The sequence below is a fragment of the Ostrinia furnacalis genome, unplaced genomic scaffold (genome assembly GCF_004193835.3).
Source record: "Ostrinia furnacalis isolate ACB-3 unplaced genomic scaffold, ASM419383v2 OfSCF6417, whole genome shotgun sequence".
In the NCBI taxonomy this organism is placed as follows: Eukaryota; Metazoa; Arthropoda; class Insecta; order Lepidoptera; family Crambidae; genus Ostrinia; species Ostrinia furnacalis.
The window spans coordinates 10544-35462 of NW_021136656.1; the positions used below are offsets into that span (position 1 = coordinate 10544).

The following is a 24919-nucleotide window of genomic DNA, read 5'->3' on the forward strand; positions in this document are numbered from 1 at the left end:
AAGTGACCGTATGACCCGTTACGTTTCCTAAAACATCTCCGGTAAACAAATGCACTGAATGTGTGTCACTCGATCATATCGTCCCTATAAAGGATGCCGTACCCTCGTTTAGCTATTAAACAAGGATTAGGCTTCGAAGTTGGAACTTGAATCAATAAACAAAAATGAAGTTTTCAGTTATAATTTTTGTGTTCTCACTCATGTTGTGTTCAACATTTGCGCAAGCTAAACCACTGGAAGAGTCGGGATTAAGTTCTGATGACGAGATGATGGAGACGGCAGAGGCACAGAACCCCTTCCTACCGCGATTTGCGATGAGGATCCTGAAAGAAAGAAGGCTTCGAGCCCAAGCGCAGAGGAGGAATAATCAGGGAGTTCAGGGACCACAAAGGAGGACCCAACCCGTTCACAAAGCGAAGTGCAGTACCTCTAGAGAACCAATCTACAAGCGGGACTATTATATTGTAAGTACATATTTATAGGACTGCCAGTCTTCGTGACTTATTTACCGAATTCACGTTATTTTAATTTGACGGTTAAATCCTACCAAGCTGATATGTAAAGAAACTCTGAATTATATGGTTGTTGTTAGATATTCCAATCCTAAACGAGATTCTTTAATTGTTTGTGTCTATGCTTTATAGATTTTTTAAATAGAAATAAGAGTAATTTACCTCAATTTATGGTCAAATATGGGTAACGGTCGATGTATGGTCAATCATAAACCGCCAAAGCAGATCATTTTATTTCCTTCCTGTTTCAGCAATTTTAAATTGTTTTGTTATACTGGTTTCCCCCAACCTCGAATAAATAAGTAAGTAAATAAGTAAATCTTTGGACAATTTCACACAGCGCCAGCTAGCCCCAAAGTAAGCAACTCAATGCTTGTGTTATGGGTGCTAGCTTAACGGATATACTACTTATATACTTTTTTTTTATTAAATACATACATATTATACATATTTACACCCAGACCCGTCACAGAAATTAAAATTCATCATTTCAATTTCTGCCCGGCCGGGCAGAATAGAAAGAATAAGTAAATAAATAAACATTTTCCTTATAAATTGTTTTGACAAAATAAAAACCAGTGCTTTCAAATGTGTACCTAACAATATACAATATTAGCACCTTCGTTTTCACCTTTCTTCGGCCCACTTAGTCAGCGATATAAGGCCTATACCTTTGACCTTGTCATCAGTTTCTGGTTGTGCACTAACTTGACCATATCATCTTACAGAGAAAATGAAAACATCAATAATTTTATTACTGACGCTGGGACTCGCCATCGCGGATCCTATTTCAAAACAAATTGTTTCGGCCGATAACAACCACGCACATTCGTCAAAATGCAGTGAGTCAGAATCCAAACACAATGAAGAAACAACAGCGAACAAAGGCGATTCGGAACAAAAGAAGCAAGTATTACATCCTACTAGAAGTGATGATGTAGAAATGCAAATACCGAATGTGGAGGTGATTGTTGAAGAAGACATTGATCTGCCGAGTGACATTTATTCGCAAACAGATAACGAGGTATTCTTTGACAATGATGAGACTCTAACCGACGAGTTTGCTGATGATATAATGGAGAAACATCCTGACGAGTTGATGGAGACAGCAGCTGGTTTTGCTCCCCTACCGTTTATCAGAAAAAGACAAAAATCGAAAAAGCGGTTCGCAACCCGGCGTCATTTCAAAAGAAACCCATACCCATATTACTACTCTTCATTCAGAAGAAGTCCCTACTTTTTCTATCCATATTACGCATATTATCGCCCAAGCTCTCTGAGATATTATTAAGTGTACCTAGATTGTATTCATTAATGTATTAGCGTAGGAAAGTAATTTATTTCTTAATTTATTTAATAGTATTAAAATGAAATACGTAATAGATTTTCATAGTTTTATTTCTGAAAAAATCTTTTCAACTATAAGCATAATCCCTTACCGATGTAATAATTTCAATATCATATATTACCAATTCATATAATTATATTTACAATTATTATTGAAAAATTATTCTTGTTCACTATTGGCTACGTAACTAAAATAAAATTAGGACATAATGTTGTACACTAAATTGTATTCATGGCAGTTGTTTAGTCAGAAGTGGTTCTTGAATAAGATTATATGAAGGGCTTCATGTTTAGTTTTCTGGGCCTTCTCGTATAATGATTGTATGACACGATATTATTTATACAAATACTAACATATACAGATTATAGGTTAATCACAAAATATCTTGGTTTAATATTTGTGGTCTTAAAAATTAAAACACATAATTTAAATAACACCTACTGAGAAAACGATGAATATTCATCAGACACAAATAAATATAGGTTCATAAATAACATTATTATATAAATCAGTTAAATATACTTCGTTACAGATAATAATAACCATAGAATGTAACAATACGTATGTCATTCATAAGGCCGGTCGCTTGTACTTTCTGCATAGAATGTAGTTTAATCAGTTACCGGCTTCAGTATACATCACACGATACACAAGTGTTATCATTATTTTAAATTCTAGGTAGGTACTGTTGAATGATTGGCCTTTTTTATTTATATGCGGGTTAACAGTCCGATAGCGAATTGAACTGCATTCTATACAGGGTGGAATTTTGTAATGCCACCTGGAGGGAAAGTACTCTAAATATTGTAGATAGAATTTTTTTCTCAAAGAAAACATTCCTTTATTTTTTAAAAGAAATAGAACTGCATTCAAAGATTTCCAAAAATTTTCTTGCCACACCCGGGCATTCCGACATCGATCCGCATTATGACATCGATCGTTAGGGTTAAGTATAAGAATGAAATCTCTCTAACAAACATGATAAATCAAATGAAAGGAAAACTATGAAATCTTAAATTATTTTAATTATGTTACAGAAAATTGTATGGTATGGTAGTGAATTTACGAAAAATTTTCGAAAATCTTTGAATGCAGTTCTCTTTCTTTTCAAAAATAAAGGAATGTTTTCTTTGAGTAAAATTTTCTATCTACAGTATTAAGAGTACTTTCCCTCCAGGTGGCATTACAAAATTCCACCCTGTATAGGGGAGTCGGGCGCGCGTGACACTCCAACTCACTTGCCGGGCCCGACTAGCGCTTCGTCCATGAGCTCGTCGTCGGTGATGCCGGGCGAGTTGGAGTGCGGCGACGGCGCCACCAGCGGCGACGGCGCCGGGCTCTTGGCCAGCTGCAGCGCCAGCGCCGGCGACGCGGGGTACACCGGCCGCACCGCCACCATCCCCGACACTTTACTCCCCGACGATGACGAAAAATCTAACAGCATCTCTGCCGCCTCCTGAGGAGTGGTCGCGCCACTGCGCGGCACCGACCCGCTCGCCGGAGGCTTCATGCACGCGTCAGCCCCTTTCCTGTCCTCTGAACTACCTTTCGGAGCGGGAAACCCCTTCGCCATGTCAGTTTTAAAATCTAAAGGCACCATTGGATAAGACACCGAGTAGCCTTCCTTCGCGTCGTCTTTGCTGCGCTGGGGGCTCTCGCCCTTTAAGCTGTCGATGGCCTTAGAATATTCTATAGGCCGATCGGATTGGTCCACCTTGTTAGGCTGAACGGTTTTCGGACTCATTCCACCCATGTTCAGTAAGGGTTTCGGTACGTTTAGCGGATAGGCGGATTTTTGTAGGTCGGAAGGCCTCGAATTCGAGTTGTCGAAATGAGAAAAAGAATATTTGCTCTGATCTAATCCTCTAGCAAAATCGTTCACCAAAGACCGACTGTCGTACTGTGATACCGGGCTATTTTTGTCCGGAGTGCTTTGATTTTTAAGTTTGGGTATTTGGAATTTGCTTGTATCGAGAGGCTTGATCAGACCCTCGACTAGAAAGTTGGCTTCTTTAGATTTATACCTGTCTCCGTCAACGTCATCCCTCGAGCCACTGGGGCTTGAGTGCCTCTCAGACTTTGAAGCGAATATAGATTTTTCAGAATTACTGGTGAGTTTGGTCCTGGCTTTTTCTCGTTCCCTGTCTCTTATTATTTTGGCAATGTCCATACTACTACTTTTGGGTGAACCGGAGCTAGATTTCGATGCCGATTTGGACAAATTAATACCAGCGCTACTGGTACTAGAAGATTTAGAATAAGGCACTTTGGGTAGACTGCTATTACCAGAACTTGACGATTCTGAGGGACTCATATTAGCTTTCGGTGGTGTAGATCCTGTAGTCACGCTACTGGACTTTGATGACTGGAGGACTTGTGTTTTCTTTGACGCCGGGCCGCTAATGACGCCAGGCTTCAGGCCTGTGTGCGTCTTAGGCGAGCCCTGGCTCGGGGGAGTTAGTTGCGGGGAAGATTGTTTACTGGAACTTGAACTGCTGTAGTTCAATTTTGAACCACTACTAGAAGATTCTTTTGTTCTTGTTTTATTAATGGTGATTTTCATACCGTCTAGACTGGGTTTGACCATATATTCTTGATTTTTGCTTTCACTCATTTTGGAACTACTACTAGCTGTACTGTTTTTTGGGTCTGAGAATTTGTTAGTACTACTGGACGAGCTACTAGATTTGGTACCGCTTAGTTCAGTGTCGGTGCCGCAATGTTGAGCAGATTTCAATTTATCTATCACAGCGCTGAGAGAGCCCTTCCTATTCCGAGCTTGACTCGGAGCATTAGACTTGTTTACTTCGACGTTTGGTGGGGATATTAGCGGTTCAGTGACGGGGCTGTCGCACGATACTGGGGTTATTTCGAGTTGTTTTAATTTTACCGGGTTTTTTAACTTCGGACTACTTCTATCGGAACTGGAAAAAGACAAACTGGAATGTTTTTTCTCCTTGTCCCTGGAGGACACAGAGCTCGATCCGTAGCTGTCTTTTGACATCTTTTTTGATAAATCATAACCTGTGGTACCGGATTTGCCGGACGGTGAACCACTGGTGGCAGATTTTAAAGCTGACATGCTCGGTTTTCCCGACCCCGAAGAACTATGTTTAGGGGAAGAGATACTATGGTTTTTTGGGCTCGAATACCCTGGCAAGTGTTTTGGGCTGTTTTGTACCGGCGAGTGTCGGGGGCTACTGTGATGACTAGACGTGCCAGACGGTTTTCCCATACCTTTAACCGTGCTGGGACTCGGAGATTTTGTGATGGAGACAGACCTACCATGGGTGGGACTCGGACTAAATTTTCTCAGCAGCGAATTCGGGGACGTCGAACGCATGGGTGAACCGTCCGTGGGTTTGATGCTGACAGACACGGGTTTTGTCAGCGGGTCTTGCTTCGGTGGCACTTTTTCTGGTGGTCCCATGGAGTCGTCTCGGCGTCGCTTCTTTTTCTTTTCCTTGCTCCGTTCTTCGCCTGATTTGCTGGATTTCTTTTCGGAGCGATGGCGTTCGTCGAGCGACTTGAGTTGAGATGAGGTTATGGGTGTTATTGTTATGGAGCTGGGTAGAGTGGCGGGTGCTGCCGCGGTGATAGGTATGATCTCGATTCCCGGGCGACGATCGAGGCAGAGCATGGAGCTGATACTGGACCCGGATTCAGAGCGCGCAGTATTCGCTGCGTTGGTCCCTATGGGCGTGATGCTCACAGATGACGGCATGTACGATTTACCTTCAGTCAAGTCGAGGAGCAGAGAAGATGTGCTCCTATTACTTCTCGCTTCCGAGTCTTTGCTTTTCAGCTTTTGCCTTTTGTGATCAGACTTCTGAAAAGAATTCCTGGAACAAAGCACAATTCGGTGAGTTTCTTGTAGGTTCAGTATTTTATAAGAATATTGTCTGAACACCAAAAGGTATGTAAAAGTAAGGAAATAAGGTAGTAGTCCCGAACCTGATAATATCTTCCACATCGCCATCATTAGAGTTGTCCATATCGGAGGAGGTCCTGTTGTCTGGTCCGCCCAGGGCTTCCGCATCCATGCCCGACAGTTCCAGATCTGACGCGAACTCGTTTTGGGAAACCGACGACTCCCTGCCTTCAATGTCGTCGTTGGTCGAGTTACTATTCATGGTGTTATCGTCCTCGTTGACGTATCCATCGGAGTTTTCCAAGTCGCTTTCCGAGTCTGGCATTTCGCTGAGGCCAGGTTTGCCCTTTTTTTGGTTCGCCGACCAAGGATCTATGTCGGACTTCCTCTTTTTGGACTTTCGTTCTTCGGACACCTGGGACTTGCTGTCCCCCGCGTTGGGGTCTTGGCATATCATTGAGAGGTGGTGCTGCTGTTCAGACAGGTATGCGCCTGTAAAGATACAGGGTTTTATATATTTTTTTAAGACCAGTACATACTCGGACATCGAAATACCATCTTCGGACATAAACTTGAATCTTCTATCTTAATGATATAAATGAGAGTTTGTGAGAATCGATGGATGTTTGTTATTCGACCTTTTAGGGTCTACGCTAAGCTACCGCGGCCCGTATACAACTAAAAAGCAGGGCACAACCGGGCCGGTTGCGCTTATTTATTTAGTTGCCGGTTAAACCAGCGCGAAGCGCCTTCCCGCGCCACATGTCCGGAGCGGACACTAAATCTAAGTGCTCGCGCATATTTTAGTAAAGGCCCTTACGCAAAAACTACTGAACGGGTTTTAATAGGCTATAAAATTCACGCGGGTGAAGCCTAAGTAAAACCCACAGATCACAGAAACTAAAGGGAAATGTGACATGGGGGCGGGGCCGGTGTTGCAGCAATATGCCCAAAAACAGAACACATTGCTCGTGAAAGCAATGCTGACAGCAGCGACGTCATAATGTAAACAGCTTACATTGCTTGCGTAGTACTAAACATTATTCGAATGTTGAGTACTGATACAGTGGATAATTAGCACATATTTTGATTTGATTGTGTGTGTGAATTTCTAATGCGACACTGAGTTTCGAACTCAGAACATTAGTTGGCATCTCTCTATCATCATTTCAGCCACAGGACGTCCACTGCTGAACATAAGACTTTCACTTCGCACGGTTGGTAGCGGCCTGCATCCAGCGCCTTCCTGCTACCTTTACCAGCCCATTGCCACTTTAGCTTGCTAATCCGTCGGGCTAAGTCAGTGTCTCTATATCTCTATGGTAAACCCTAATGCCAACTAGCTGGTACTCACCGCCCTGGTGCGGGTGGCTGACGCTGGAGGGGTAGAGAGCTCGGCCGTGCATGGTCCCGGGCTCGTGCTTCACGTGCTCGCCCCCGGGATCCATGCCCCCCAGGCCGCAGCTAAAATTCGACTCCAGGGCCGAGTAGCCGCCGTTCATCTGCTTCGTGGCTGCTTCGCGCTCCCAGATTTTTACTAGCGACCTGATAAACAAAGACGGATCATAGTTTAACTTCATTCGTACTACACGAGTCACCAAGGGTCATACAGGGTAACCCAGGCCGGACTAACCATAAGGCAGTGTAGGAAACGCACAGGGGAAGGTTGAGAGTACAAGAGCGCGTGGCAGATCGCCTATGTGCTAGACTGATCAGGTCAAAACCCCACTCAATGGTCCATTCCACGAGTGCACAAGAAAGGCTGCAATGCGGAAGGAATGGCGACGGATTGTGGAGCTTGCTACCAAACCAGGTGTGACGGACGACCACGGCCACTATGGTAAGTAGGAAACTCTTGGGGGTCTAACATTAGTTAGAAGTCATTCCGTGCACAGGTTGAAAAGTTTTATAATCATGCAATGACGTTTTTTTAAGAGATAAACATCTTCAAATGGATGAAATAGGGCCTAGAGTAGACCGAGACACGGGGCGCCGCCGGGTCAGACAGCTCCAGTTCAAAGGGTGCTCTAGTGAAGTCGATGTGCTGACGTCACGTCACTGTCACTCACCTCAAAGTGATGGGTATCGAGTGGCTCTTCTGCAGCACTCGGCTGATATAATCATCTATATGTTCTCTCGGCGGCGAGTTGAGAGTGTAGACCGAGGCCAGGGGCGCGGCCGGGTCAGACATCTCCAGTTCAAAGGGTGCTCTAGTAAAGATGTGCTGACGTCACGTCACTGTCACTTACCTCAAAGTGATGGGTATCGAGTGGCTCTTCTGCAGCACTCGACTGATGTTGTCATCGATGTGTTCCCTGGGTGGTGAGTTGAGACTGTAGACCGAGGCCCGGGGCGCCGCCGGGTCGGACAGCTCCAGTTCAAAGGATGCTCTAGTGAGATAGAGATGTGCTGACGTCACGGTCACTCACCTCAAAGTGATGGGTATCGAGTGACTCTTCTGCAGCACTCGGCTGATATAATCATCTATATGTTCTCTCCGCGGCGAGTTGAGCGTGTAGACCGAGGCCCGGGGCGCCGCCGGGTCAGATATCTCCAGTTCAAAGGGTGCTCTAGTGAAGGAGATGTGCTGACGTCACGTCACTGTCACTCACCTCAAAGTGATGGGTATCGAGTGACTCTTCTGCAGCACTCGGCTGATATAATCATCTATATGTTCTCTCGGCGGCGAGTTGAGAGTGTAGACCGAGGCCCGGGGCGCGGCCGGGTCGGACAGCTCCAGTTCAAAGGGTGCTCTAGTGAAGTAGATGTGCTGACGTCACGTCACTGTCACTCACCTCAAAGTGATGGGTATCGAGTGGCTCTTCTGGAGAACCCGGCTGATATAATCATCTATATGTTCTCTCGGTGGCGAGTTGAGAGTGTAGACCGAGGCCCGGGGCGCTGCCGGGTCGGACAGCTCCAGTTCAAAGGGTGCTCTAGTGAAGTAGATGTGCTGACGTCACGTCACGGTCACTCACCTCAAAGTGATGGGTATCGAGTGGCTCTTCTGCAGCACTCGGCTGATATAATCATCTATATGTTCTCTCGGCGGCGAGTTGAGAGTGTAGACCGAGGCCCGGGGCGCGGCCGGGTCAGACAGCTCCAGTCCAAAGGGTGCTCTAGTGAGATAGAGATGTGCTGACGTCACGGTCACTCACCTCAAAGTGATGGGTATCGAGTGGCTCTTCTGCAGCACTCTGCTTATATTATCATCTATATGTTCTCTCGGCGGCGAGTTGAGCGTGTAGACACGGGGCGCCGCCGGGTCAGACAGCTCTAGTTCAAAGGGTGCTCTAGTGAGATAGAGATGTGCTGACGTCACGGTCACTCACCTCAAAGTGATGGGTATCGAGTGGCTCTTCTGGAGAACCCGGCTGATATAATCATCTATATGTTCTCTCGGCGGCGAGTTGAGAGTGTAGACCGAGGCCCGGGGCGCGGCCGGGTCGGACAGCTCCAGTTCGACGGTCGCCATGCTCTCGTCCAACGGGTGCTCCAGTGAGATGGAGATGTGCTGCCACGAGAGGGCGCTGACTTCGAACATCAGCACGCTTTCGAGGTCCAAAACTGAAAACCCAAAAAAAGTTAAGTATCATAGCGTGATTAAATGTAATTTATCATATTCATTAGATCGTCATGAATCTCATAGTATCAAGTATCGATCAAGTATCATACAGTTGGCTAAACATATGTCTAACGAATATACGGCCTCTATGCTTTGTCCTTTTCACAATGAATATGTGGTTGGCTCAACTCGACATGAAAAAGCGCAGTAGCAGAGCGCAGAGCCGCATCAACCTTAACATATTTGTGCACGACGGACGGCCCCGAATAGAAATTTAAATAGTTGTAAATAGTTTTCGTTTTGTTTCAATTTTGTATCGTTTTTATTTCGTTTATATAGTTTGACAGTAAATAGTTTAACTTCGTAATACAGTCCACTTTCTCTTAGTTGGTTCTCAGTTAGTTCTCAATTAGTAATGTGTCGAGTCCTTAATTACTGATTAATAGGCGTATGTGGGACGTTGGAGATGTATAAATCATAGTTTATTTTAGAAAACATCATCATCATCATCATCATTTCAGCCACAGGACGTCCACTGCTGAACATAGGCCTCCCCCAATGACTTCCACATCGCACGGTTGGTAGCGGCCTGCATCCAGCGCCTTCCCTTAGAAAACANACCTCTAAGTGTCTTCAGGCAACTTAAAAAAGTACATTCTGTGTTTTTATTATTATTTAGGCAGTTAAATACTGCACAGTATGTATTTAGTACACCATTTTCTTTATTTTTTTCCATCATACACAAGAATACGCGTGCGTGAGTCAATGCTCGCTCGTATGTTAGGCCTTGTGGAATAGTAATCCTGTAGGGTGCCATCGTGCGTTTTTGTTTTCGATGTAAACTCGCGGAGATGAACAGGCCTGGTAAAAGTAAGTAAATAAGGTAGTAGTCACGAACCTGATAATATCTTCCACATCGCCATCATTAGAGTTGTCCATATCGGAGGAGGTCCTGTTGTCTGGTCCGCCCAGGGCGTCCGCGTCCATGCCCGACAGTTCCAGATCTGACGCGAACTCGTTTTGGGAAACCGACGACTCCCTGCCTTCAATGTCGTCGTTGGTCGAGTTACTGTTCATAGTGTTATCGTCTTCGTTGACGTATCCATCGGAGTTTTCCATGTCGCTTTCCGAGTCTGGCATTTCGCTGAGGCCGGGTTTGCCCTTTTTTTGGTTCGCCGACCAAGGATCTATGTCGGACTTCCTCTTTTTGGACTTTCGTTCTTCAGACACCTGGGACTTGCTGTCCCCCGCGTTGGGGTCTTGGCATATCATTGAGAGGTGGTGCTGCTGTTCAGACAGGTATGCGCCTGTAAAGATAAAGGAAAAAGTATTTTTAAGACAAGTAACGCTCAAGCAGTTAAAATACCTTCCTTTTGTGGACAAACTTAGAAGCTTCTATCTTTCTAATGTTATACAGTGTGTTTCTTCTATTTGGATTTCCCGATACCTTATCATGTGTTCATTGTTAAAAAACTATACAGGTGATAAAATGTGCTAGTATTTAAAACCAAAGTTATGAAGTTACAAAAAATTATAAACAAAAACCTGGGTTAAGGCGAAAAACTTTGTAAAATGTTGTGAGTTTTTTGTTATTGTGGTCTACTTAAAATACCGGGCACTTAACATATAGTTTTTCCCTAATTAGTTTGCAATCATCTGCTATGGTTCGCAATAATCGCTAATTATTTAGGCAGCGACACCACCGCTGCCTTCTTTGGATCTGTAATTCTGTATGGACACCATGCAAAAATGTAGCATCGTATGTAAGGCTCCATCTAAATCCACGGGAAGCTACTCAAGCTACTGCTAGATAGCTGCTACTGGGGCATAGTGTGTGAACGGCCTGAAAGGTGTGGCTGGTACTCACCGCCCTGGTGCGGGTGGCTGACGCTGGAGGGGTAGAGAGCTCGGCCGTGCATGGTCCCGGGCTCGTGCTTCACGTGCTCGCCCCCGGGATCCATGCCCCCCAGGCCGCAGCTAAAATTCGACTCCAGGGCCGAGTAGCCGCCGTTCATCTGCTTCGTGGCTGCTTCGCGCTCCCAGATTTTTACTAGCGACCTGATAAACAAAGACGGATCATAGTTTAACTTCATTCGTACTACACGGGAGTCACCAAGGGTCATACAGGGTCCCTGGGCTACAGGGGAACCCAGGCAGTGTAGGAAACGTGCAGGGGAAGGTTGAGGGCACAAGAGCGCGTGCCAGGTCGCCCATGCGCTGGACTGATCAGGTCAAAACCACACTTAATGGTCCATTCCACGAGTGCACAAGAAAGGCTGCAATGCGGAAGGAATAGCGACGGATTGTGAAGCTTGCTACCAAACCAGGTGTGACGACCACGGCCACTTCGGTAAGTAGGAAACTCTTAGGGGTTCGCGTGTAATTATGTTGCTGTCGCGGTTGCACACTCACTGCGGGCGCCCGTCGCACTGTCGCGACAGCAATATTGTAATTACGCGCGAGCGATAAGAATGGGTAGCTTGGGGTCATTGGACAAAATTCTACGTGCTCACAGACCGGGCTTTAACATTAGTTAGAAGCCCTCCCGTGCACAGGTTGAAAAGTTTTATAATCATGAAATGACATTTTTTTAAGAGATAAACATATTAAAATTGATGAAATAGGGCCTAGAGTAGACCGAACACGGGCCGCCGCCGGGTCAGACAGCTCCAGTTCAAAGGGTGCTCTAGTGGAGGAGATGTGCTGACGTCACGTCAATGTCACTCACCTCAAAGTGATGGGTATCGAGTGGCTCTTCTGGAGAACCCGGCTGATATAATCATCTATATGTTCTCTCGGCGGCGAGTTGAGAGTGTAGACCGAGGCCCGGGGCGCCGCCGGGTCGGACAGCTCCAGTTCAAAGGGTGCTCTAGTGGAAGAGATGTGCTGACGTCACGTCACTGTCACTCACCTCAAAGTGATGGGTATCGAGTGACTCTTCTGCAGCACTCGGCTGATATAATCATCTATATGTTCTCTCGGCGGCGAGTTGAGAGTGTAGACACGGGGCGCCGCCGGGTCAGACAGCTCTAGTTCAAAGGGTGCTCTAGTGAGATAGAGATGTGCTGACGTCACGGTCACTCACCTCAAAGTGATGGGTATCGAGTGGCTCTTCTGGAGAACCCGGCTGATATAATCATCTATATCAGGGTGTCCACTGCAAATGTTCTAAAAAATTCCCTGACTTTTCCCTGACTTTCCCTGACATTTTTTTAAAAATTCCCTGACCAACTATGTATACAACGTGTCCCAAAATTCAAGGATAAGCCGACGCCACAGGATGGACATAGTCATGAGTTGACTACTTTAGGAAAAATAAGGAAAAAAATCTATCTCAATTATTTTTTAACTTACACAATAAATGATGAAATTCAACGAAAATTGACACACCTTATGATATTTTACATTACCACGACCACAATTTTTCAATAATACCTGGTTGTATATGTTCTCTCGGTGGCGAGTTCAGAGTGTAGACCGAGGCCCGGGGCGCCGCCGGGCCAGACAGCTCCAGTTCAAAGGGTGCTCGAGTGAGATAGAGATGTGCTGACGTCACGGTCACTCACCTCAAAGTGATGGGTATCGAGTGACTCTTCTGCAGCACTCGGCTGATATAATCATCTATATGTTCTCTCGGCGGCGAGTTGAGAGTGTAGACCGAGGCACGGGGCGCGGCCGGGTCGGACAGCTCCAGTTCAAAGGGTGCTCTAGTGAGATAGAGATGTGCTGACGTCACGGTCACTCACCTCAAAGTGATGGGTATCGAGTGGCTCTTCTGGAGAACCCGGCTGATATAATCATCTATATGTTCTCTCGGCGGCGAGTTGAGAGTGTAGACTGAGGCCCGGGGCGCGGCCGGGTCGGACAGCTCCAGTTCTACGGTCGCCATGCTCTCGTCTAATGGGTGCTCCAGTGAGATGGAGATGTGCTGCCACGAGAGGGCGCTGACTTCGAACATCAGCACGCTTTCGAGGTCCAAAACTGAAAAACACAAAACAAACACCTAGTTAAGTATCATAGATTACATGCAATTTATCATATTCATTAGATCGTCATGAATCTCATAGTATCAAGTAAGTATCGATCAAGTATCATACAGTTGGCTAAACATATGTCTGACGAATATACGGCCTCTATGCTTTGTCCTTTTCACAATGAATATGAGGTTGGCTCACAACTCGACATGAAAAAGCGCAGTAGCAGAGCGCAGAGCCGCATTAACCTTAACATATTTTGCCTTATCAGTATACAGGGTAGAAACGATAAGTAAGTAAGTTTTTAATATTGTGTGGCTGTAATCCAGTTTATTCTGTAACCTATTAGTGATATCGTTTGAATGAGCTCGTGAAGCACTTTCAGGATCAGTAATCAGTTTTTCGATATCTTGTTTAGTTTAGAAATAATCGAGTGAGATTACTTATCGTTTTCACCCTGTATAAATAAGACACGGTTGCTGTTATCTATGTCAGTGGTTCCCGAAAGGTGGTCCGCGGAACCCTGGGGTTCCGTGGAAAGGCCGCAAGGGTTCCGTAAAAGATATTATCCCACGTTTCGTGATCGACGTTGTTCGCGCGCACCGACTTGTTTACAAATAATTGCATAAAAACTATTGTTTTTAATTTCCATTTATCACAATAGGGTTCCGCTAGGAAAAGTATACACCACTANCCATAATTTTTAAGTTAGCGGCCAGGTGTGCCGATGGGCCAAGTGTGTCCTTGATTTTAGTTATGAAGCGTTAGCGTTGTGCCCATAGTGGATAATTTTTTTAGCTTGATAGCTAGCTTTTAGCCTTTCCAGTTTCTTTTTCATAATGTTTTACCCACCTAATATTGTAGGTTAAGAGACGCACTAGGTGTGCTTGCCGACTTCGGGCAGGATTTTGCTGGTATGTTAAGCGAGCCATCCAGTCGTCGCAGTTGTGTATGAGGGTTGCACTGACTAAAATACAAACTGAACATCTTTATTTATAAAGCATAAGTAAAATTGTTACATGTATCTAACAGTGGCAAAGCAAAGAAGAGCATACAATATTTGTCAAGCAATATATTTTTAGATTTTATTTTTGGTTTTGAATAGGAAATAAAAATTGAACATAGCCCCATAAAATTTTAAGTTGATGCTTGTCATACACAGTTTATTCCGTCGAGAACTTTATTTCACAGTTGAGGACAATGACGTCTGAATATGAAGCCGGTACACCACCGGGGACGCCCGTCAGCCAACGATCAAATAAGCGAGCTAAGCGGATGAATTTGTCTTCGTTGTCGAAGTAAGGAGGCGTCACCACGACGGTCTTCTATGGAGTGAAGTTGCAAGAAGAGAATGCAAAGGGGCTCATCTTCTTCCAGCTATACCGAAAAAGCAGGTTAGCAGCTTAGATTCGTAAATACTCTCTAGTAAAGAGATTTTTTGGAATTATTTTATGTCTAGTAGTTATCATTCCTTCAATAACAGCTTTAATAATGTAATCCCTGAATTCAACTCTGCAAATAATTAGAATGAGAAATAAGTAGTACAATTTTCATTGCAAAAGTTAGTGTAATTAACCCTGTACCTGTGTACCTTTATTTACCTATCGAATAGTAAGAAGTAATTTGTCTGAAAATAAATAACATAGATTCCAAAGAATAGTGGAAGAGCTAATTAGAATCCGATAAGAATTAGGTCAAGGTCATAGTTAAAAAATAGGTCACCGAATAGATAAAAAACAGGCTCTCTATACGGTATTGCCGCCCAGGGGGGGTCTAAATTAGAGAGAGAGGGCAATAGATTTGCTGTTTCATTAGAGCGAGAGGCAACGAGGTTTTCTCACTCTAATGAAAGTAAATAAATATCGGGGTGCCATCCGGACCCAGTCAGTTCCGCGTTTTCTCCTCAACAAGCTACAACACCAAGCTCTCGCCACTGCTCCGAGGAACCGGTCACAGTCTCAACCACAACCGAGTTATTATTTCTGCGCTCCCCGCCCCCTTCGTCTCGCTCTCCCGCTCGCGCTGCACCCCGCATCGCGCCGTGTCGGCGTACGGTATTCAGGGTCCGCACAGGGTTGCTACCCCATACCGTCCGGCACAATATTTTGCCTTATCAGTATACAGGGTAGAAACGATAAGTAAGTAAGTTTTTAATATTGTGTGGCTGTACTAAATGTATGGAAGCTAGTAACATTGAATTTTTGAATAGATCCAGTTTATTCTGTAACCTATTAGTGATATCGTTTGAATGAGCTCGTGAAGCACTTTCAGGATCAGTAATCAGTTTTTCGATATCTTGTTTAGTTTAGAAATAATCGAAATTACTTATCATTTCCACTCTGTATAGTTAAGGCACGGTTGCTGTAATCTATGTTACCACTCTATGAGCAATCTCTTGAAGTTTTCGTCTTGTGCTGGATTTACACTATGCGGAAATTAACCGAGTCAAGTCAAAAAAACAGAGAGGAGTGGGGATGAAATTCATTCATTTTTCATCCCCACCCCACTGTTTTTTTGACTTGACTTGGCCAATTTCCGCGCAGTGTAAAAGCAGCATTAACTCGTAAAGTAATAAAGACTAGGTTCTACCTTGCTTGGTCTGCAAACGCACGCAGCTTGCCACCAGCGCGTTGAAGAGCGCCTGTTGCCGGAGACAGGCCAGCAGCGGCGGCACGTGCGACGGGTGAGTGAACGGGACGCTCGTCACCACGCAGCCTTCGAGCCCGCGAGTCTCGCACAAGAAGTAGCACTGAGTCTGCTCGGGAAGGTTCTGTAATAGAACATTTTAATTTTTTTTATCAATACCTACTTCAAATATTTATTAATACTATTTTAAGAAATTAAAAAAAAAGGATATACATATCGCACCTACGGTGCAATAACGTCACTTATGCATTTTTTTTTCAAAACTTAACTGAATCAAAGTAAACCAAGTAAAGAGGTAGATTTGGAGTATTTTCTCATAATCAGTTGTTTTGAAAAAAAAAATGCATAAGTGACGTTATTGCACCGTAGGTGCGATATATGAATAACGGTTTATTCCACTTTGTTTACTTGGGTGAACCAAAGTAGATTTTAAGTGTCTTCATTTCACCTCAAAACCATTTCACCCAGGTGAAAAAAGTGGAATAAACCATGAATAACAAGCAAAACTTCACTAAACTAATTAGAAGATTCAAATATAATGTGTAAATGTAGAGGACGCCTACTGGCCACCTGGCGGTCTATGGTAGCCAATGCCCAGACAAATATTTCAACTGCCCATAGACTGTCCTGGCGCCTCAGAACATGGAGAGCCGACCCCAAATAATAGGAAAAAGGGCTAGGGAAAAGAAGAAGAAATGAGTAATGAGTAAATGTCAAGTATGTTTATACTTACTACAAACAATCCTTTGCTTAGATTCAGCTCTATAATCTTGCCTGGTGCGAGCTTGTTGTAGGCTTGCTGGGCCACGAGGCCTAGCAATGGCTTCGCATTCGCCCAGTCACCAGCCACCTCCACCTGAGAAAATGAACTGAACATTAAACAAGACTACAGTAAAATATAGACAAATTTATACTCAGAATAGTAACATTTGTTACATTTTCTCTATTCAATGACCTAATCAAAAGTCTAAGTGCAGAAAATAAGCATCATCTAACTATAGTTTCTCTAAAATCGTTTTTATTCATATAATTACCTCAGTTGTAGCATGTATGAGTTTTGCTAGCCCAGAACACATAGGTGTAGGTTGGGACAGCTTCAGAGTGAAACATGCTGGCAACATAGCACTGTTTTGAGGCACCAGCGGTGCGTATACCGGGCCATTCCTAAAGCACAAAGAAATTAAAATTAATTAAGTTAAACACTGAAAAATGCTATCTTTTAGCATTTTTAAGTTAATGCTATCTTTTAGCATGATAAAAAGTTTTAAGTGCACTATACAGGTGATTCTGCAATCAGTATCCAATTTTTTCAATAAGCAGTATAGAACAATTTAACCAATTAACAATACAACTTTATCTAAATTATTTTTAATTATGGTAGTTTTTGCGAAAAAAAAAAGCACATTTNTATTTGCAGTATTGGATACGCTTTCGGCTGGGCGCAGATTGTTTTTTTCCTGGTCATTTTTCGGATGTTGTGTATTGTGTCTGGGGAGTCTTAGCGGAGGGAAATCTTCCACTCGAGGTGTAAAGGTGTCTGTGGCTTTTGTCTTGTCTTGTGGGGCTCTTCTAGTCCCAGCTTGAACCATTTTTCGTGAACGGATCTCCTTATAGACTTGGCAGCCTTTGTAGTTGGCTGGATGATCACCTTGGCAGAGGGCACAGGTAGCGGGCAAGTTTCTATCCTTTTTGTGGCAGTCAGTAGTTTTGTGTCCTTGTGCGCATTTAACACACCTGTATGGACGCATACAGTTGTTTTTGGTATGTCCATATTGTTGACACCTGGTACACTGTGGTAGCACATTTAAAATCTAATTCGTGGTAGGTATTCTAATTCGCGCATGTCTATTAAGCTTTGCAGTATACAGTATGTACGTATTTTTCTATGAACGAAGTAAATTATCCACGTGTGCCAATTTTCAAACCACGTGCAGCTGATAAAAATAATTAAATACTAGCGGCCGCCCGCGACTTCGTACGCGTGGATCCCGTTTTACCCCCTTAGGGATGAAGTTTCGAGTTTTTTTTAGGGTTTTCCCGGAAATAATTCGATTTTTTTCTCTCCGTAAAAACCATCCTTGGACTTCAACGAACATTTAAAAAAAGAATTGGTAAAATTGGTCCAGGCGTTGTTGAGTTATGCGCTTACCAACACATTTTGCGATTCATTTTTATATTATAGATGAAAAAAAAAAAATTCTTTACGTAATTCAAACAAACTCTGTATTTCTAACTTACCCTTTTCCTGGCCTTTGGCCGCCACCAGATATAATAGACTGCAACTGCAGCTTGTTAGCGGTAGAGCCCTCCAACAGGACTGTAGCTGAATGCCCAATGGGAGTGTGAGTTGGAGCCACCAAAGAAGCGAGACCGCTCGAAGCTTGAGGTTTGCCCAGTGTTAAGAGTTCTACTGTGAGTGGTTGAAGGCCTTTGTCTTTATCCAGAAGTTCATAAGGTGATACGAAGTATGTGAGCCGCATAGCGTGACCTGTATTAAAATGTACAAGACTTACTTATTATNGAAACTATATTCCATTCCATATGCGTAATGTGGTATTAAAAACAAAAATAATATAAAGAATGTTCTATACATTACCTCCCCTTCGTTTTTGGAGGAACCCAATGGGGCTCTTATGAACCTGTGCCCATGGATCTTTGATGAAGCTTTGCAGCTGCCTTAAGGTGCAAAGATCTTCTTCCAAGCTCTGCAGGGCACTGAATGCTTTGCATTTCACCTATAAATATTGTTTATACATAGTTATTTAATTGTGAGTATAGAATAAAAAACATTGTTTTTGTATTGTATTTACATTCAAATATACATAGCTGGGCATTAACTCGTTAATCCGTTAATCGTTAATTAACGAAGTTAACATTTCTATTAACGGATTAACTTTTAAGTTAACTTTAAAAATTGTTAACGGACTCGTTAACTTCCGTTTAATAATCCTAAGTCCGTTAATCGTTAATCCAGTACCTACTATTTACCAAAAAGATACAGCAGGCACGCTGAAAAACGCTAGAAAAACGCGTTCTGACAAGTACGTTCGGGCTTCCAGAACTTCCAGAACACAAAACAACAGTTTTTGTAACCAGATCACTAACGAAACGATATAAAAAATGATATTTATTTATTTGTTTACAAGCTTTATATTTTTGACTTCACTTGTTAGTATGTGTGGGACAAATCTTGCAACTGAATTTATGACCAGTTTTCCTCAACCGATTGAGCTGTTTGGTATAATGTAAGTACGATGACAATGCAATGTTATGGTACCATTGAGCTGGTCTGATGGTGGAGTTAGGAGGTCATAGGAACTCCTAAACGAAACGGTGGAAACTTATCGAGTTTGGGTTTGTTGGATTTGTCTTTTCGAGCACTTTGGTGCTAAATTGTATTGTAATTGAACCAAGGCTCTGAGATTGAGATACTAATAATAAAAAGTGTAAAATAAAATTAAATAATATTGAAAAACTTTTTTAAAAACAAACTTTTATTCTGAAATGCAGTTGTACTAAAACGAAAAAAGTAATTGTAGGTACTTATGCAAAAATAAAAGAGGAATAAAGTCCATGCGCGATACAAGCTTTCGAAATTATTTGAACCTTGCATACATTTTTTGTTCGTTTTATTATCATGTGTTAACGGATTAACGATTAACGCTAACTTCCGTTAAATCTTGCGAAATGTAACGTTTTAACGTTTAACGAAATTAATTTTTTTATTAACGGTTTAACGATTAACGAAGTTAACTATTTGATTAACGGTGCCCAGCTATGCAAATATATTAATATAAACTTACCTTTTTCTCAGCATTTAACTGGTAGACAGCTGTTAGACCTTCTAATTGAGCAGTAAAATCAGCAAAGTCACCCCGAGATATACAGGAAACCAATTCTTCACAACTTTGTTGTTCAATCTAAAAGACAAAAAATAAATCAATAAGTACCTACTTTATACATAGTTTAATTAAATGAATAAACAACACTTAAATCAACAGAGGTAAAATATAGCATACCTTTCCTTCATGATGAATCTTGACATCTTTGATTGAGCCAGATGATTCCACAAGTATCTCAAGGTAAAACATATCGGATGATATGAATAGATTAACACCGGAGGTCCCAACAACAAACTTAAGCCTGTAATATTTTTTTTATACAGTTATTTGTGAAAAAAGACCTATTTTTAGCTGAATTCACAGGTACATGCATGTAGAAGTATGTAAATGTGGATATTTTAACAAATATACAGTAAATATTATTTTTAATTGCTGCAATTCACTTACATGATTCAGGACTCTGTATTTAAGATCCAAATGTACCAACATGATGCAATGAACATTTATGACTATGACTACATTTAGACAAAATTTGAATATAGAGTTTACTAACCCAAGTTGTCGCGACAGACACTCGAGTCTCTCAATGAGGCTTTGAAGAGAGCTTATCTTGATGCAGTGCTGAAGACTGTCCAAGCACTTTTGAAGAATCATGCGGTCTTGACTGTCCACAGCCCAGCGCTTGTCCTAAAGAGTAATTCACATAATATTGTCAATTGAACAGTATTAAATTAACTGTATAATTATGAAGAAATAGTTTTCGCATACCAGTAATGCCATTCGAACTGCTTTTGAAGTCTCCGACAAATTTTTGTATTGTGAAGTTTTAGATCTTAGTTTCTCCATAAGAATTTCTTTCTGGAGTTCCTTGGATTTATCCATAAGACCATTTGCTGGCCCCATGGTTAAAGCTTTGCTGTCTGTCATGTTGTTCATCATATCTATTTACTTCACTGATAAAACAACACAAATAATGATAACATTGAACACAGACACTTTGCAACCTCGAAACATCTGATAGACTTTGTTTTGAAATTATAATAATAATTGATACGATTACATTTTAATTATAACACTATAGAATTACTATTTATTGATTATCATAAGTAAGTTATTAGTTGGTCGAAGCAAACGTTAAAAATAGTTTCTTTCTTTCGTATTCCCTGCTCAGCATTTATTCGAACTGTCAAATCGTTCCCATGGCCGATGCCATTTGCTATTAACCACCCTAATTTAATTTAGTTTTGCTTTCAGCTTTACTTTTTTAAGTGGCGCTAGTAGTTACGTATCATATTAAAGCTAGAAAGAGATAGAGAAACTTGTGTTAGTGGGATGACGTTCTTTTGCATTTGGTTGGATAGTCCTAAATGCCAACAGTCAACATGTCCGTTTAGAAATCAAACTGACCGAATTCTAAACATTGATTTCATGATAGAGTAGGCTTAATAAAATTTCCTCGTTAATAAATTCATTCTCCATTTTGGTAAGTGCAATACAATAGTACTTTTGTAAACAAATGTAACTTTTAAAATGGGGAAATAATTACGTTCCATTTCTATAGTCCTACCTATGGTCATGGTCAAGCAAGGCTACTTATTAAGTTTTGTCGACCTCAATCAATCCTTTGCTAATCCATTGAAGACATTCGATTCCTTGAATAACAGTAACCTTTACAAGGACAAACTGGGCTTTCACTGGTTGAGTATTTGTTAGCGATCAAGTTGTAGATCCTGATTCCTAGTTTCATAGAAAAAGCGGTGGTGGGAACGAGAGATGGGAGTACTTAGTCCCGTTATTAACCCCGAAGTTTTTAATTTTCTGAGCCTATCATCTGAAAATAAGAGTTGTTTAAATAATAACTAGTACACTCAAAGCTCACACACTCTTTCTTAAATAAGTTTGACTCGTGTGCAGTCTGGCCAAGCACGTTTACAGTTCGTCTTGTTCTTTACTTAATACTTACTTATTAATAGTAATTCTTGTTAATAATGATATTAATTCGTATTTTCTTTTTGTCACTTTTGAAATTAATATTCATACAAATTCTATAAGTACCTAAGCCCAAAACTCACAATTTAGGAAATTATCTAAATCCTAAGCATTACTTAACCCATAATGTTACAAGGACTGCTCTATTTCTGCTCTAGCTAGCCTGTGGATTGGCGGAAAAAATTTTCTTCGTGTGAGCACGAACGATACGGTCGCTGCTAAACCCTCTTCATATTTCCAATTAGGGCTACCGACAATGTTAATATTGGCTTCAGATGAAAATTATTGGTTGCAAATAAAATAAAATTGTGAGTCTGTAATTAATGTCTCACCAACAATATATTATTTGCTTATTAAATCAGAAATAGCTGCTATGGAGTGGGACGGGCATTGATCACTTCATATGGTGTAAGTATGGGTGGTAAAAATGGAAAAAAATAATTCAGACTATAATCCATAATCATATTTAACAACTTCCTGATAAAGTCGCTGATAGCCTATAATGATTATTCGCTTATAAACTTTCAGCTTTTGGTTTCTTAGGTCTCAGATAGAGATATCTGGCAGATCCTACCGTTAGGGTAGGTACCGGTAATTGCAGGAATGTATTGTTAAATAGATTTATTAGATAATTTAATTAATAACTATCTGTCACTTTATCAAGAGTCTTGAGAGTTCTTATGAATTGACAGTGGTAGAGTTGTCAAGTCAAATCATTAGTAGCGAGAGCTCTCGCTAATAGTCTCTATAATAATTTGTATTTGATAACCATTTACGTACCTAAGTAAGTATAATACAATTTTATTCCATTCTCTATATCTAGATGCTTATCCTTATTATCTCCTTCTAATTCATTTCATAATTACTGGGATAAGTATTTGCGTGAAGGCGTTTAACGACATAATGACGAAAGGACCAACGAACTATTATATTCCTTTTACTGTTCAACTCGCCTTGACGTACCTAACCTAAGTTTTATTTAAAAGACTGTTCAGTATACAGCTCACGCTTCCCGAACTAAAGGGATCATTTTGTTCGGATAAGTGAGACGAAAGGTTAACGAATCAACTTAAGGCTGTTTTCCATTTTCCCACTACACAGGAAAAGTATCTTTTACCTGTGTCAGTATACCGTTCGCTTTTATGAAAATGTGAAATTGTGAATACAAAGAACGCTATCTATCGACCCTCCAATGAAGCGGTGGCAAGAATAATATTTTTAATGTTTGAATAAAGTCAACACCTATTTACCTATCATGTGGCCGTGTTTTGGTTTGTGCTCAATATTATTGTTGATTTTCGTTTAAATGCGCCTAATACCTACTGCTGTCCAGGGACTTCATTGTTCTAACGCGGTAAAATTATAACTGTGATTTCATAACCTTGTTAAATTCATTGTTAAATTATTCATTTAACAAGGTTATGAAATCACAGTTCTTGGTGGTTTACTTAAGCAGGATTTAAATAAACATATTCGTTTCTGTAATATAATTTCTGTTATTAATACCTAAGTAATTATTTTTTGGCCACTACAACTGTGAATAGTCAGAATCTACAGTTGGTTTCCAATTAAACCTCAGTGAAAGTAGAATAGGGGCAAATCAGACTAAGTACCTACCTACTATGTGTCTTAAAGTTTGTCATGAGAGATGATGGAAAAGATAAAAAGCCTGCACTACCTACTCTGAGAGTAGGTAAATAATATTTATTTAATATGAGTAGTTTCTACTCAGGTAATATCAAGTAGATTACTTATATGAGCTGCTTCCATACAACTCCGAAGCCAGGGTGAAACTTGGTGGAGCAAGTAGGTACGGCAAGTCTCATCAATAAAACAAAGTTCATCAAGATATGTGTTACTTCGGCGCTTCTCCGAAGGTAGTCTTTGATTGTGTTAGAATCTTCAGGGTTTGTTACCGTTGGGAATACATTCCATATTGTTGGTTTAAATATCCTGAATACGCGATCCAATATATGCACATATTTTATCAATTGTACCGAATGTTTCCTTAATATTTCTTTCTAATGCCATTTCTTTCAAGTACCTAAGTGAATTATGAAGATTGTTCACTAATTAACATCTAATACATAAAATATTAGTAACCACGGTAATTGATTATTTAGTTAACAAACCGCTAGAGCTTGGTAAATACTAAAAAGTCACAAGCATGCAAAATATAGGTACCTACGTACCGGAACAGTACATAAACCAGTACATAATCCAATACGTAAACTACAAAGTTTACGTATTTTTGGTACACAAGTTAACCTTTCATTCGTTGACTTGGCCCTAATTCTGTTTATCTCATTTTATTACTCCTTTACATTTTGGTAGTAATAGTTTATTAGACCTTAATTGTACCACTATTTTAGTAATTCAAAACCAATTTGTCGGTCAAAGTTCTGTTAAAACAACAAAGAGAACGTAAAGTGCCTTTGTTTGATGAGACTGGAGTTATCTGGGGGACGTAGTTTTCAGTTCAGAGGAACTCGGCTATCGCAGCTAATTTAAACAAAAGTTCCTATTACATCGTAATACACGGAGGGTAGCTTCATTAATTTATATGCCTTGAGATACTAATAGTTATTGCTAGTAACTCATTGGAACTACAGCTTGGTAAACGTGGTCGGGCCACATATACGTACATATTTATACTACGAGGACGCCAGCATCAGAAACGAGTCAATTTAGAAAGGAAGAAGATTCTAAGATCATGGATCTGACAGATAATCGAAATTGGAACTCACTGTCCTTATACAATCGCATCTATACCATCGCGCATCAGTTTTTTTAACTGAATATACAGGCTGGCCAGGGAGTTGACGTTCAAAGCTGACCGCCGCTCAAACCGCCTCTGTGGTCTAGTGGTAAGACCACCTCCTTCAGACGCAGAGGTCCCGGGTTCGATTTCAGTGGGGGACGATTTTTCTGTTCGGTTTGGTTGGTGGTAGGGCTTGTTCTAAGTCCGCCTGGCTAGCTACCACCATCTTACCTAAGTCTGTCGCCATAACAACAATGTTAACAGCATTGTTGTGTTCCGGCAGTTAGAGGTAAGACAGCCAGTTCCTCTGTGGTTGAGGTTTCCGGGTGAAGCTCGCCTCCACCTTCGGCCTGATCATCACTTACCATCAGGTGAGATACAGGCCAAGAGCTTCCTCGTTGTTGATAAAAA

At 41.5% G+C, this 24919-nt stretch overlaps 2 protein-coding genes across 2 annotated transcripts; one reads left to right on the top strand and one right to left on the bottom strand.

Annotated features, from left to right (window-relative positions):
- Positions 1-1240: 1240 nt before the first annotated feature.
- LOC114362383 (uncharacterized) lies at positions 1241-1849 on the top strand. The gene has a single exon (XM_028317768.1). The coding sequence runs from the start codon at positions 1246-1248 to the stop codon at positions 1801-1803; it is 558 nt and encodes a 185-aa protein (XP_028173569.1). The 5' UTR covers positions 1241-1245; the 3' UTR covers positions 1804-1849.
- A 1143-nt stretch (positions 1850-2992) lies between these two features.
- MED1 (Mediator complex subunit 1) lies at positions 2993-20952 on the bottom strand. The gene is made up of 13 exons (XM_028317719.1): positions 20527-20952; positions 20312-20445; positions 19936-20059; positions 19720-19836; positions 18513-18651; positions 18155-18404; positions 16951-17080; positions 16650-16772; positions 15860-16040; positions 13043-13277; positions 11164-11354; positions 10195-10603; positions 2993-5702 (listed from the first exon to the last, which is right to left on the bottom strand). The coding sequence occupies exons 1-13, from the start codon at positions 20695-20697 to the stop codon at positions 3095-3097; spliced, it is 4812 nt and encodes a 1603-aa protein (XP_028173520.1). The 5' UTR covers positions 20698-20952; the 3' UTR covers positions 2993-3094.
- Between the last annotated feature and the right edge of the window lie 3967 nt (positions 20953-24919).

Coding starts and splice junctions, on each gene's coding strand:
- LOC114362383 (XM_028317768.1), top strand. CDS start 1,246: ATGAAAACATCAATAATTTTATTACTGACGCTGGGACTCGCCATCGCG.
- MED1 (XM_028317719.1), bottom strand. CDS start 20,697: ATGATGAACAACATGACAGACAGCAAAGCTTTAACCATGGGGCCAGCA. Junction 18,405..18,512: donor CCTCCAAAAACGAAGGGGAG/GTAATGTATAGA, acceptor ATTTTAATACAG/GTCACGCTATGCGGCTCACA. Junction 17,081..18,154: donor GGCCAAAGGCCAGGAAAAGG/GTAAGTTAGAAA, acceptor TTTGTGCTTTAG/GAATGGCCCGGTATACGCAC.